Source organism: Microplitis mediator, chromosome 8 (genome assembly GCF_029852145.1).
Source record: "Microplitis mediator isolate UGA2020A chromosome 8, iyMicMedi2.1, whole genome shotgun sequence".
NCBI lineage: Eukaryota > Metazoa > Arthropoda > Insecta > Hymenoptera > Braconidae > Microplitis > Microplitis mediator.
This window is the reverse complement of record NC_079976.1, coordinates 7,611,163-7,625,893: the sequence shown is the minus strand read 5'-3', so window position 1 is coordinate 7,625,893 and position 14,731 is coordinate 7,611,163. Positions and strand designations below refer to the sequence as shown.

General features: G+C 28.4%; 1 protein-coding gene across 2 annotated transcripts in view; it reads left to right on the top strand.

Annotated features, from left to right (window-relative positions):
- The first annotated feature begins 2,173 nt into the window (after nt 1-2,173).
- Nucleotides 2,174-14,731, top strand: part of LOC130673080 (sushi, von Willebrand factor type A, EGF and pentraxin domain-containing protein 1) — a 57,887-nt gene continuing 45,329 nt past the window's right edge. Inside the window, exon 1 of one of the 2 annotated variants that reach the window (XM_057477989.1) lies at nt 2,174-2,812. In XM_057477989.1, the coding sequence (XP_057333972.1) occupies nt 2,758-2,812 (55 nt within the window). In that variant the 5' untranslated portion in view covers nt 2,174-2,757. The remainder of the gene's footprint in view (nt 2,813-14,731) is intronic. The other variant, XM_057477988.1, reaches the window with a different exon arrangement.

Here is a 14,731-nt window from a genome sequence, read left to right as displayed (position 1 = left end):
AAAAATTATCATTCGTGTGGATTTTAAGAAATAGTGACTACGACTCTGAAAAATTTTTCAGGAAAAACGGGTTTCGTTTTTAGCACTTTACTGGTTTGGGCGCCATAAATTTCAGCCGAGTTTACTATAAAATCATCGAAATAGAAAATTTATGAAAATATTTTTAATTTGTCAGTCACAAAACAAAATTATTTTATCAAATTTTTAATTACTCCGTATTCTTAATTTCCTTAAGTGACATTTTTTATTTCTTCTAAAAATTCAAATTTTGAATTTGAAAATTTTGATTTTAAAAATAAAATATTTTTATTTAATAATTTAATAGACATATTCTAGTATAATAACTGTAATAAATAAATTATTATTTCACAATAATAGATCATAAAATTATAATTAAAGTTTATAAGAGCGTTGAGTAAAAATAAGCATAATTTCGGCAACAATAAATAACGTTCTGCAAACGAGATGAAGTTTAACTCGACGCCAGGTGAAAGGGGGCTTCTTGCCGATGACGTCACGTTGTAGGTGAATAAAAAAAGAAAAGATTATGATGTACAGGAGTGAGTAGTGAGAACGAAGAAGTAACCGCGAGTGAGAAATATATATAGCAGCAATACTTAAAGGCTATGCTGTGTAGACACTTATAGACAAGTAAGAGAAATTGTTCATAGTGGGAAATGCGATCATGCTCTTGTATATAAACTTGAGCCAGACGATTATAAAAAATGAGATAAAAACCAGAAATATATTCCAAGAGAAAGGAAGATAGAAATGACTTAAAGGGAGCTAAGGTAGAGATTAACGGTAAACCCAGTTACAGTGTAACCTTATAGATTTAATTCAAAACTCCTCTATATCTTAACCAATACGTTTATTGTAGCCACTGTTAGTTTATTTTACCTCTAATGCAATATTCATTTCTAACCGGTTATTTATTTTTTATTGTCGATTCAATAAATATCTGATTCTAATTTCATCAAATGAAAATATTAATATTAATATCAATTATTGTAGTTTTTAAATTTGATTAATAGATAAATAGGTCAATTGTTACATCAAAAAATTTGGAGTGAATATGGATTTTATTCCGAGTTCCGGAGTTTTTTTAAAAATCGCGCCGCATATGGAGTGAAAAGGGAGTTTCTATTTTAATAAAAGTGATTACGGAGTGATGTTGATTTAATTTTAATCCGCAATTACTCAGATCTGGAGTTTCAAATTTGAAATTAACTCTTTTCTGGAGTCAATTTCACCCGAAGGGGATTAAATTAATAAAAAATCATCCGCTCCACATTTACTCCAAAATTACTTAGGATTTAATTCGCGTTGTCTGAAAATTTTTTACAGTGTGACTTTAAAAATTACATTACTAATAGGGGAGGAAGGGGGGGGGGGCAAAGTTGGCCTACATTTACATGACATATAAGCCCTTTTTTTTTAATGGCGAATTGTGCCCCACTCTCTCCTAAATAGATCAATAATTATTATTGATTTTAAAAATAATATCAATTATTTAAATTAAAAAATTTTGAAAAATAAGTTTATAAATAAATAAATATATTAACAATTACTATTGATTCTGAAAATAATATTAAAGATTTTCTCTTCGTTTCCGCCAAGTGCACGTACTTTCGTAATCATTTCACACAAAAGAAACAGGGCACTCCGATCGTAACTTTCGTTACACACGGTTGATAACATTACTTTGCTTCTCCTCATGCAAACCATGTACTCTAGTACATGTAAGTTTTAACTAATGTAACATACATATTAAACAACAATCATCATACCCTTTATATATATATATCAATTACTTAATTTAACAAAAAATCCATTTTATCAACTTTCAAAATTACGTCGTCTTTACTGTCAATTTTACTTTTACCAAATAAATCTACAGCTTACTTTCAGGCCATGGTTTTTTTTTCTCATTCCCATACCATTTCTTTAAGTTCCTAAATATGTAAAATGAATAAAATTTCCATAAATAAAATACAAAAGCGTATTCTTAAGAAAACAAAATCCTTTAGATTGAGCTGAAGATCAAACACATATATATATTTATATTATTTTTCCATAAGCTGTGCGCTCACGAAACCTCCATACAATCAAACCATACAACAGGACGACTTTCATATCCAGCAGAAAGACAACGAGCCTCTAGCCAGGGGCACTGCATGTTTAGCCGGTGAAGGGAACGGATCGTTTACTCCGTGATCGTTTTTAAAAACACGTGAAAAAATAATTCTCTGCTCATATTTATTTATTTATTTATTATTTTTATTTAACCAATAATTTAATTTATTTAATAAAATGTGTAATTAAAAAAAAAAGGCGCAAGTGGTTGATTTGTAAATTTTTTTTGTGTACTTGGTTTTAATTAACAAAAATTAACTCAAGGTCCGAGTTAATTGAATATAAAATTTAAAAGTGAAAATAGAGAAAAAAAAACTATACTAGAGTGATTGTTAATAATTGTAATTACAAATAGTATTTAAAATAAAATAATTAAAACAAGTGAAAGGAGAATATTTGTATGTAATTTATTTATTTATTTTTTGATGACAGTAAAGGTTAAATTTTTTATAAATAACAAAAGTCTTTTAAATATTTAAAAGACATTGTGAAGTTTTAAGTGTCACTCATTTGTGGTAGTTTATAGTTTAAAGTTTATTTAAAAGGCTGAAGGATTTAATTAATGTTATGAGAGTACACTATTTATAAATGCAATACACAAAAGTCAAAGGATATTGAACGATGATATTTTTCATCGGATTTTTAATCCCCGTTTTAGGGATTTTACAAGTACAAGGTTTGTAATCACATTATACTTTAAATATATAGGTATTCATATTTTTTGAAGGTCCTTACAACCGGACAGAATTTGAGAAAGTAATTAAAATCATATTAATTTGAAAGAAATTTGTCAATCTTTTTTTATAAATTGTTGTCCAACCAAAGGCATTGAAACGTAAAATTTAATATCTAAACTTGATACGAACCTGATAAAAAAATATGAAAATAAAATGATCGGTCAACGCCTACCCAATTTGTCCTCGGTTATTTTTTCGAATGCGAGGTCAACCGGTAAATGTAAAAGACTCATTGTAAGATAAACAAAAGGAATTTGGAGTTGATTTAATAATTATTTTAATACGCGTTAATTTGAGTTAAAAAAAAATTGTTTATTTTAAAATCAAATGAAATAATTGAATATTTATTTATTTAAAATTTATGATACACCGAATTTTAAAATAACAAACGGAAACCGAGTTCCTCTTGTCCACCTGCTTGCGTTCGTAATATGATATCCATCGAAGTGACCCCTTTTTAAAGTGAATTTAATGTAATTTTGATAAAAATACTGGATATAGTTAATGTTATAATTATTTATTTGAAATAATTTCAAGTAGCAAGTGCTTTTAAAGTCCGGTGTCTAATGTCTAGTGCATTCTCTTCCTGACTGCACCCTGACTGTTTAGTTGATATCCTTGAAAGTGGATTACTATTATATAGAGTGTGAAAAAAAAGTGAGAGACTTGCTTTACAAATAATTATATCAGTTTACTTAACATAATAATAAGAATATATACATATATATATTTTTCATCCGGGTCAAAAAAATTATGTAAATTTGACTTTTTTAACTTAAATGGATACTCAATAGATCATGTCAGTCAAAAGTGAGTCAAAAATAAATGGAAAATACGTTTGATTTTGACTTTAATTTGAGTCAACAAAACCGAAACCAACCTGTGTAAAAAAAATTGTTGAAAAAAGGTTGAAAAAGTGTTGACTATTCTAAACTTCAAAACGTGAGACAACGACGAACTTTTTTTGAACGTTTTTTTACATGGCAAGTAAAATTATACTTTTTTGACTTAAAGTCAAAGTATCCATTTAAGTCAAAAAATTGAAATTTGACTTTTTTGACATAAATGGATACCAAGTGGGTCAAATTAGCCAAGAGCTAATTATAAATAAATGAAAAAGACATTTGATTTTGATCTAATTTTGGTAAACTTGACTTATTTAGTATCTACTTAAGTCAAAAAAGTCAAATTTGAATTAGTTTTGGCTTAATAGACATAAATTTAAGACAAAAAAGTGAAATTTAAATTATTTTGTTGACTCGAGTATAGATTTTTAAACGAATTCATAGTAAATTTAATATTTTAGACGATAATAGATAACAGGTAATTTGTAAACTCACTTGTAAATATAATGTTTAATATGTTGAATAATAAACGGGTAGTAAAGTCATTATAATTATGTATATTTTGATTAAATTGTTTAGGTTAGTAAAGAAAGTTTGCGAAATGTTTTCGCATTCCATTAGTTGTTGCCTTCGATCTTCGTGTTGGCAAAGTGCACTCACCTTTCTCGTAGGCTGTTTTCTATCATCTTACAGCATTCTTTATTGTAATAATAACAATTTTAAATACCAAATAATAAATAAACATAAGCTTCAATTATTTGCTGTAATTATTGTCAATTTGTCATTAGAATAGTGTTTTTATTTATTTATTTTTTATTTTTTATTAGTATTTAAATAAACAATTTTTTTAGATACTGATTATAGGCCTATATTTCTTGTGTCCTAATTTACAGCGCGTCTGAACTCACCAATTAAATTTCTCTTCGATCTCCAACGATAATTATCATAATGCCTACCTTTTGTAGCAGCTCCCGGATTAAAATAAATACAATATATTGTAAATAATATACACGTAATAAAAAAAAATATTTTGAAAAAAATTCGACAAATCGAACTTTGAAATTGGAGAAATTGTTAAATTTTTTAAAACTTTAGTACTAAAAATAATACAGAAATACATAAACTGCGGAACAGAAGAACTTTTCAAATTGAAAGTATTCAAATTTAAATCACGGAAATTGTTGGAATTTTCGAAATTTTCTAGAGATTTTCCAATAGTTCTATTTTATAAAATTTTTTTTAGTAATTTTTCAGTGGACTCAATGTCTTGTAGACCACAACAAATATATATAAATATATATACGGGGTCTTCTTCACTATAAATAACAAACAAAAACTTTCTTAGCGCGCGAAAAAAATTTTGGCGCCAAAAAATCCTTTTTTTCTGTATAGATATGATTCCATATATCGTGAAGTATGTAACAGTATAATGATCATATATATTTTTATATATACAACACTTTTTCATCCGGGCTCATATACTTTACTACAACACATCTATTTTATTCTCACGTTTAGTGTAATGTTTGAGTAAGAAATGGAACCTGATATTTACTTCTCTGTATATAAATAATATTTATATATTGTATTATAATTTTTATGACTTTAAAACATATAAATTCGTTAAACCTGGGAATTAGGAACTAAAAGTTAGGGCGTTAACAATTGTTGAACGATCCAGCACGATTCATAATGTGTTCCTCTTGTATTACATTACAGTACATTAGGGAAATTAACAAGAAAACAAGTTGTGTGTGGGATAGACATAACATTTAGGCGATACTTTTGTACTCGATATAGAGGACAAATGCACGATCTAATATGGGCGGGGTTAACGTGTATTCCACGGTCAGTAAATTACAGTTTATACTTTCATTTGTACTATCTTATCTTTTTTTTTTCTTTTCAAATCCAACCGCATTTAATTTAAGTCATTAAATCACTATATTATATAATTTAAATTGTTTAGTTTTGACAATTATAATAATTGTTAAATTTATTAAAATACTATTTTTTAACTTTTTGTTTAATTAACTGAATTATTAAGTTGTTTTATTTTTAATAGTAACAGAAAGTCATAATTTGTGTAAAACAAACTTTCTCTGACAATTGTTTGTATGCAGACATGTGCTTACTGTTGCGAATGACAATCTTTGTGTTCATGAACTTTTTTTTTTTTACATTTTTTTATAAATGCAGCAATTGTCTTAAATAATTATTTATAGAAAAATGAGAATAATTATGATTATTATTTTTAAAATTGACGTATGAATAAAAAACCTAATGATAATTATGTATAATAATGCGCAGAAAAAGAGAATTTCTTGCGTTAAAAATTTTTTTGTAGTTTGCATAAAAAACAAAAAATTTCTTAGGACAAGAACAAATTTCTTAGCTCCAATAATTTTTTTTTGATCTAAGAAAATTCAGTTTTGATCCAAGAAATTATTTTTTGTCTGTGTAAAAAATAATAATAATAATAATTTGTATAGAATTTATGAAAATATCGTCAGCTGATTTAACGGCAAATTGTTTTTTCTCGTCTTCTCTATTTAGACGTGCAAATTCCGGTGGTTTCATAACTATTTTATTTCTCGTGCGCGATAGACCGCTACGCGGACGTCGTCGCTTTCGTAATTACTTTTTTTTTCGAGACCGTGTAATCCTAGTAGTAGTTGTAGATAGTTAAATAGTTGTAGTATAAAGATCCTGGGGTTGTAAGTATAAAGAATACTAAGTATATAAATTATACAGTATGAAAACAATAGATTAAGAAATTCAATACTTACATGTGTGTACATATATGTTAAGAAAATAAAAAACTTAAAAATTATAAATTAAATCTTGTTGTTCTTTGATAAACTGTATAACTAATGCATTAAAATTTATTAATTATTAATGACCAAGATTTTCCGCTGAAAATTATCAACCTAAGACGATTCACTTTCGTGCTTAGATACCGTGATTCCGTTAATTCATATTTTGTTATTATCAAAAACTTTTATAATTTTTTATTCTATTGATGTATCATAGAGATTATTTTTTTGAAGGTCATTGTTATTATTCTATTGTATTAAAATGTCATTTTTATTAATAATGTAATTCATAAAATAATATGAGAGACCGGGGGAAGCATCTAAGCGAGTAATTAATTTTTGTGAGTTTTGAGCATCGAGTACAATTTGTTTTTATTTATTGCTAATCAACTTCTATCGTAAAAATTTTCTTTCTTAAATATTTCTGTAAGAAATTTTAATTGCACCAGAAAAAAAATTGATTGCAAATTTTTAATAAATTCTTTTTTGGATAAAGAAAGTATTTTTTTTATAAGAGTCATTTTTTTCTCTGTGCATTAACAATACACTTGTTATTGTTCAAAATAATGTTATGTTAAAATATTTCAAGTTTACTTTTCATTTACTAATTACCGTAGAATAAAGAACTTGTTCCATAAAAATAAAAATGATAGTATTTTGTTAATTATAAAAATAAAAGTAACAAAGTTGTTTTTTTTTATTTGTTTTTAATCAAATATAATTGAAGAACTACTAACTGATAAAAATTGTTGAGCGTACGACAAAGTTGATGCTTGACACGACTTTTACATCGACATGTGGCCCCATATAACGATACCGGTATTCACGATCAAAGTTACACTACGCGACATGTGTACCGTTATTTTGGCTGAGAGGTTTTGTAACCGAGTGACCCAAGGCATTCATCGAACAAAATATTCAGGTCTTTTTTTGTCTGTAGGTCATTGACTATTAAGAAAATAAATAATAAAAAAAAATATCATATTTCTTTTTACAATAAACAGCGTAAAAAATTTTTAGAGTCACGTTGAAAACGGTTTGTGTTTTAATTTTTATGTTAAATATTTAACATTTTCATGTGTTGATTCAACGTTAGGTAAAAGACCTACTACTCGATCACTCCATGTATTTGTATATCTATATTTAGTAAAACTTAGTAAGTTTAAATATACAAATACATGAGTGATCGGGAACTAGTTCTCTGAACGGGTACTGGGTCTTTTACTTTAATGTATTATGTTATTTATAAAAAAATTTTTTTCTCAATCTTTATATTCGCTAAATTTAAGTAAAATTCCGAATTTTCATTTTAGAAATATAGTGACTTTTAAAATAGTAATCTTATATTTATTTATGAAGACCGTACACTGGATGGAAAATAGAATATTACATACCTAGGGAGGAAAGTAGGACATTCCAATCCACGTGTATAATTGTCTACCCGAGTCCTACCTTCCTCTGTTGTGTGTAAGTAATTTTACACTAGATCTACACTTGAAATTTTAAATTTTTGCCTCCATTAGTGGGAAAAACGGCGCTCGCGCCAATTTTTATCATTTGTTTTCTCATAAAAGAAAAAAACGACTTTCTTCCCTCTACACAGGGCAGAAATTTATACCGATGAACTTGCCTTCGGCACGGGTAGGAAATTACACACGTGGGTCGGAATGTCCTACTTTCCGTCCTTGGTGTGTAATATACTATTAATATTTAACGGACGCATGAAAAATTTTAGACTTCGAGATCTGAAAATGAGAATCTCGGGGCTTCAATTTACTTTTTTTTTATTTTTTACTTTTTACGAGTAGTGTATAACAATAAACTTGTGTAGACCGTTTCCACTAGGATTGATGATGAAATTTTTTATCCAATAACTTAATAACTCATCCGCAGTATAGTCTGGTACGACTATTTCCTACTTCTATAATAAATCATAGTATAAACCCATGAGTTGAAAATATTTTCTCACGGATAGATTTTATAAACTTTTCTGAAGAAAAAGAAGACAATAATAATGATATTAAAGTATGACAAGTGAAAAGAATTAATTAACGCGTTAAAAAATAATAAATTAATACTTTCTGTATGTACAGGAAGAAGATTAAGGTGGAAGTAATTGCCAAGGATTGTAATTATAGTATAAAGTGGTGATGCGTGCACGATATGGCACGTTTAGATGAAAATTAAAGATCTATCTTAACGAATACAAGTTGAAATAGTAACTGTTGAGTGTAGAATTAGATGCGATATATTATCTGTAGAGTAGAAGAAGAGAAGTAGCATTCACTTTATTCATTATAATGGTGAATTTAAGTTAGTCACGAACCAATCACATCGTGAGCATGCTGATGCTTTAAGACTTTACGGTGGTTTAGAGTAGCCTCGATTTATGATAAATTTCGACTAAAAGATTCATCATTGTCCCGTTAACATGCAACATATTATATATTTCTAACTCTAAAAGTAGATTAATAGCATTTAATATTGTCATAGCGTACACAGTAAAAAATATTGTGTATTTGTGTTAAATACCGCCCTTGTTAAATTTTTTGTATTGATTATTTTGTGTTAAATCAACATATTTCACTTTGTTGCTTTAAAATCTCAAACAGATCTATTATTTAACACTTTGAAAGTGTAAATTATTACAAAAAACGAAATTATTAACACTTATTAAAGATTACTTAAAAATTGTCAAGAAATTTATGTTGAAAACTTGACTAATAGTCACGGAAAATTTTTAAGAAAAATGAAATTAGAATCGAAAATTCATAATAAATGTTAGTTTAACTTAAAAAATTTTTTTATTGACATATTAAATTTTTCTATGATTTTAACACAATATTTTTTACTGATGTGTAGGTTAAAAAAGTAGTTTAATGTATATATCATTTTTAATTCAATTATTTTTTAATTTATTAAAAAACCAATCACTGTGTTATACTGCATTATAGAATTTCGAATAAATTTTACATCGAGTTATCCACAAATATTCATTGATCCACTGCAATGGAGTAGTTTACTAAATAACGAGGCGTATAAAAATGCAATCAGTTCTTTATTACAAGTATTTGACAACGCTTGCGCACTAACGAAATTTTCGTAAAAAAAGACAAAATAGCAATTGTGCTATTAAAATTGTTGAAACTATATACATAGATAGTTGTGAGAAGTTAAAAGGTTTTGATAATGCATCAATCAAGTGTTGCTAATTAATCGATAGACACTGTTAAAACTATCTACTATAAGCAATACTTTCGGAGCTTACAATAACATAACCACACTTTTTTTCGGTGTACTCTATCTGAATAAGGGAATTTTTCTGGTTTTTTTTTTTTTAATTATTTCAAATCATAATATGAATGTTATAATGATAATTAAATGATTATTGATCAGCAACCGTTTCGAAGTCCATGAATGAAGTCATAATGGTGATTAGAATGAACTTGTCGATAGGGTCCTACTTTACACTGTGAAAAATAAACAATATGATTAAAAAATTCATCATATGAAAGTCTTTATAATTTACTAAATCTGACTCTACGAGATTTATATCTACGAAATATTGTTTTCTATAACAGTTTTGATTACCTGGTGAGCATAGATTACCGGATACAGCCATGAAATTCTCTTTGCATTTACACTGAAAATCAATACAAGCTGAATTGAGAACGAAGCATTGGCTATCTTTCCAACAATAACCTTTTAAAAGTGGCAAACATGTCGATCGATTTATTGAAATATTGTTTGAATTACATCGACATTTCTTGTCTGGAAAACATTTGATATGCCATGGATCACCGCAATCTAAATCTTCATTGCATACATACAAGTAATCAACTGAAATTATTATAAGTCATGAATTCTGTTTATGGTGCATAAAGTGATTTTCGCGTATAGAATCCTTTGTTCTAATTACTCCAAAACAATTTTAGTCCAAAAATTACTTACTCGGTTTGCACTGACTTGCTGACACAGATTGAAAGTTATTTATGCATTGACATTTATTTTCAATACAGATAGAAGAATTGAATCGACATTCATCATTGTTCAAACAATATTGATATAAAAAAGGGGCGCATTCGAACTCGTTTAATGCATGGTAATTGTTTCGACAAACACAGGTATTATTGTTTGAACAAACGGAATTTTTTACGCCTACGTCACAATCATCATTATTGTGACATGTTCTACCAAGTGAAACTATAAAAAAAATTTAAATTTCAAATATTAATTTCTGAATAGATAATACTATAGCTAATAGTAAAAATTTATATTTACTATGGTCACATTGATATTTAGTTTTCATGACAAATTTCTTTGCACATTGGCATTTATTACTGATACAAACAGTATTATATGAAATACATTCTTCGTCTGAGTCACAATATTCACCTATAAGCGCTATACATCTATCATCACCGAGAGCAACATACTCTGTTGGACAAACACATTTTTGATATGCGGAACATTGTGCATATTTAATGCTTACACAATCATTATTTTCGGAACATGATATTTTGAAATGCCCTATTATCAATTTTCAAATTATTGGCCACCAAATAATCACAAAGATCTTTAAATACACGAATGTTTTTACCTGCTTCCGGTATGCATTTATTATTAAATCGACGTACGTAATCCAAATCACATTGGCATTTATTTTCGTTGCATATTGAATTGGCGGGCGCGCATTGTTGGTTGTTTTCACAATATTCGCCTAATAGTGGTGCACAAGCCGTTGCATTCAACACATCATAGTTGTCTTTACAAGCACAGTCGTTGTTTACGCATTTTGAATCCAGTATTTCTTTGCAATCTTCATCTATCATGCAGTATTTTCCGATAAAATCTGAATCATTATCATACAATAATCACTTCCATCAATTAATCAAAAAATGTTGACTTGAATTACAATAAAAATCACATCACCTGATTTGATGACGTTATCAACTTACGTGATGTACATTTATTGTTGGAATGTTCTAAAAGACCATCGCCACATATACACATATTATTTGAACAAATAGAATTATGAGTTGCACATAGTCGATTTTCTGAACAATAACTGCCTAGTAGTGGCCCACAAGCTGTAATATTATATTCTGCATAGTTTGACATGCATTCACACCTCTTGGTCACTGAGCATTTACTATATGGTATATAAATACAATTATCATCATCTTTACAGTCCATGCCTAAGTGAGCTAAAATTTTATCAAAAAAGAATAGTTGTGTTTACTTTATTTTATCAAAAGTGATTTCTTTTCTAGGATATTGTTTATTTTTTTATCAAGATTTTTATTCAAACAGTATAATTTCTATGCGGAAATGCTTTCATCTGTCATTCATTATTTATTCACGAATAATACTCAGTTTTCAACTTACATAATACACATAAATTTGTCGATTTCCTCACAAAATGTGGTTCGCATTGACATTCATTCATGACACAAATTGAATTAATAGCTACACAGTCTCCATCTTCAAGACAATGTTGTCGCAGCACCTGTCCACAGACTCCTTCGTTGAATTCAATATGGTTTTTATCGCAAACACATACATTGTCAGCTGAACATCTTGCATTTAGGATCTGTTTGCAATCATTATTACTTTTGCAAGATCCATTGAGGTAAACTATAATTAAACGAAATCAAAGAGATATGAATGTGACAAGAAACCTAGATTAATTTCCTTACATTGTTGACTGCTATCAGATATAATAATTATGAACTAATGTGGTAAATTTTATTGACAGAATTCCATGTTTACAATAAAAAAAAAAAATTCTTGGCTATAGATAAGTTTCTCTTCGGTGATTGCGATACTTACGAGGCATACATTTAGAAGAGTGGTACACAAACCTAGGTTCACATTGGCACATATTATCCATACAAAGAGAATGATCCATTGTACATGGAAATTTACTTGAACAGGGAGTCTTAGTAAAAGGTGCACACGTTATCCGATCTTCTGCAAAATAATCTTTATCACAAGTGCAATGATTCCAAGCGCAAATAGAATGTGGTATCCATTGACTGCATTTGTTATCTGTTGAGCAGGGCATGTCCAAACGGACTGAAATTCCGATGTATGTATATAACTAAACTTTCTTATTGAATATGTATAAATAACAAAAGTATTTTCATTTTTTGATTATATTTTCTATCTACAGTAGAGGTAACGTTCACGGCTACTTGAAGACCAGTTTTGGACACTTGAAAAATTTATATAAATTAGTTTGTAATAGACAAATGACGTGATTAATTTTCTAAATGTACGCAAGGATACTTCTATCACACCATTATTATGAAAATTTTATGTTATACTTTTTCGTTAATTAAAATAAAGTATTAAATGTCCAAAAATGGACCAGTGACCACAAATAGTAGCTCTACCCTACATCATTTACCTGGCATGCATTGATTATTCGATTGAGAAACGTAGAAATCCATACATTGACAGCTGTTATTAACACAAATAGAATTTGGAAGTTGACAATCATTTGTTTCCCAGCAAAACCCACCTATAAGTGATGCACAATGATGTTGATTAACAGCGAAAGTATTAGACGAACAGCTACATACTTTGTGCTCCGAACATTTTGCAAACCTAACTTGTTTACAACTTTCATCGCTATCACAGGGTGCACCCAACGTATCTTTGATAATGTGAACAGTTAAAGTTGATAATGAACTCAGTATGTGTATCGTATTAGTTCCATTCCAAATAAATTTAAAGACACTTACTGAATATGCATTCGTCATTAAATCTTCGATAATTACTAACGTTACATTGACATTCACTGTCAGTACAGACAGCGTTATCAGTCGCACATAATTCATTTTTCCAACAAAATCCACCTAATACTGGTGCGCAGGTTGTCTCATTTACTTCAATATTATTGGTCCTACATATACAGGTTTTTTCTTTTGAACATTTTGAATGCCATATTTCATCACAATCTTCGTCCAGTTCACAAAATTTTCCTAATCCCACTGAATTACAAAAACGTTAATAAAAGTTGCATTAATCATGTTATATGTGACGACTCTGTCATAAGTTAAATTATAAATTCGATTACGGTTTTCGATGCATTTAAATGAATTCGGTTCAGTTTGTTTGCAAATATCTTTTTGATCACAGCACGGACGCGAAAGATTTGGATCACACTAATTAAGACATGATAATTAAAAATCTATGCTTATTCCGTATCAATAAAAAAAAAATACTTACATGGGTATTTCTGATGGCACACTGACTATCAGGAGCTCTTGTATTCAATGAAGGATCAACAAATGCCACAATGAGAGACAATATTCCACTTAATATTAATAACATTTTGACGGACTTTTTTCTGGAATCAAATTTTTAGTAAATTATAATATTCACCTGCTATTCATCACTTTTTTTAGAAGTCTATATAATTTTATAGTTGGTGAATTAATGAAACGTTCTATCCATTCATTTGCTGGTCAAAGTACCAACTGGCCTAATTACTTTATATTATCAGCCACGATGACTAATGACTGTATTTATTATTATACGTATTGAACTTTCAAAAACAAAGTTTTTAACATTGTTAATCTTTTTGTTGTAATTAAGTTTGTCTATTGTCAGTAACAAAAATATATCTGTATTAGGAACGATATGTAATGACAGCAAGGTCATTACGAAATAGATAAAACTAAAAAAAAAAAAAATTACCAATGATACACATAGAATTGTTAAATGTATAAGTATATCTTCGAAGCTGTATTTATTATTTAGTTATTCTTAGGACTACAAAAAAATCTTGAAACCGGTCGACCCTGCGGGCCAGCCTCAAAAGTTCTCGCTGCTTTCAAGCTCAAAGAGCTCGAAACCATTATTTTCGAAATACGTTCAAGCTTTTCGAGCTCGACAGTACCTTTAATAACAGCGGTATATTCAAGGTCTTCGAGCTCCAAAGTTTTTATGAAAATATTTTTGGTATTTCGATACGATATAAAATGACACTTCATGGTATGGTTTATGTAAATCATGTTGCAGTTTGTGACTTAGTGAAACTATATTTATGATGAAAAATAAGATAGATATGTTTGATGCATTACTAAAATAGGGGTTTGCGGTCAATTTTTACTACTGCAAGAAATACTCATTCGTGAATTATTAATGTAACTAAAAATAACAGCACCAGAGGAACAATTTTCTTTTT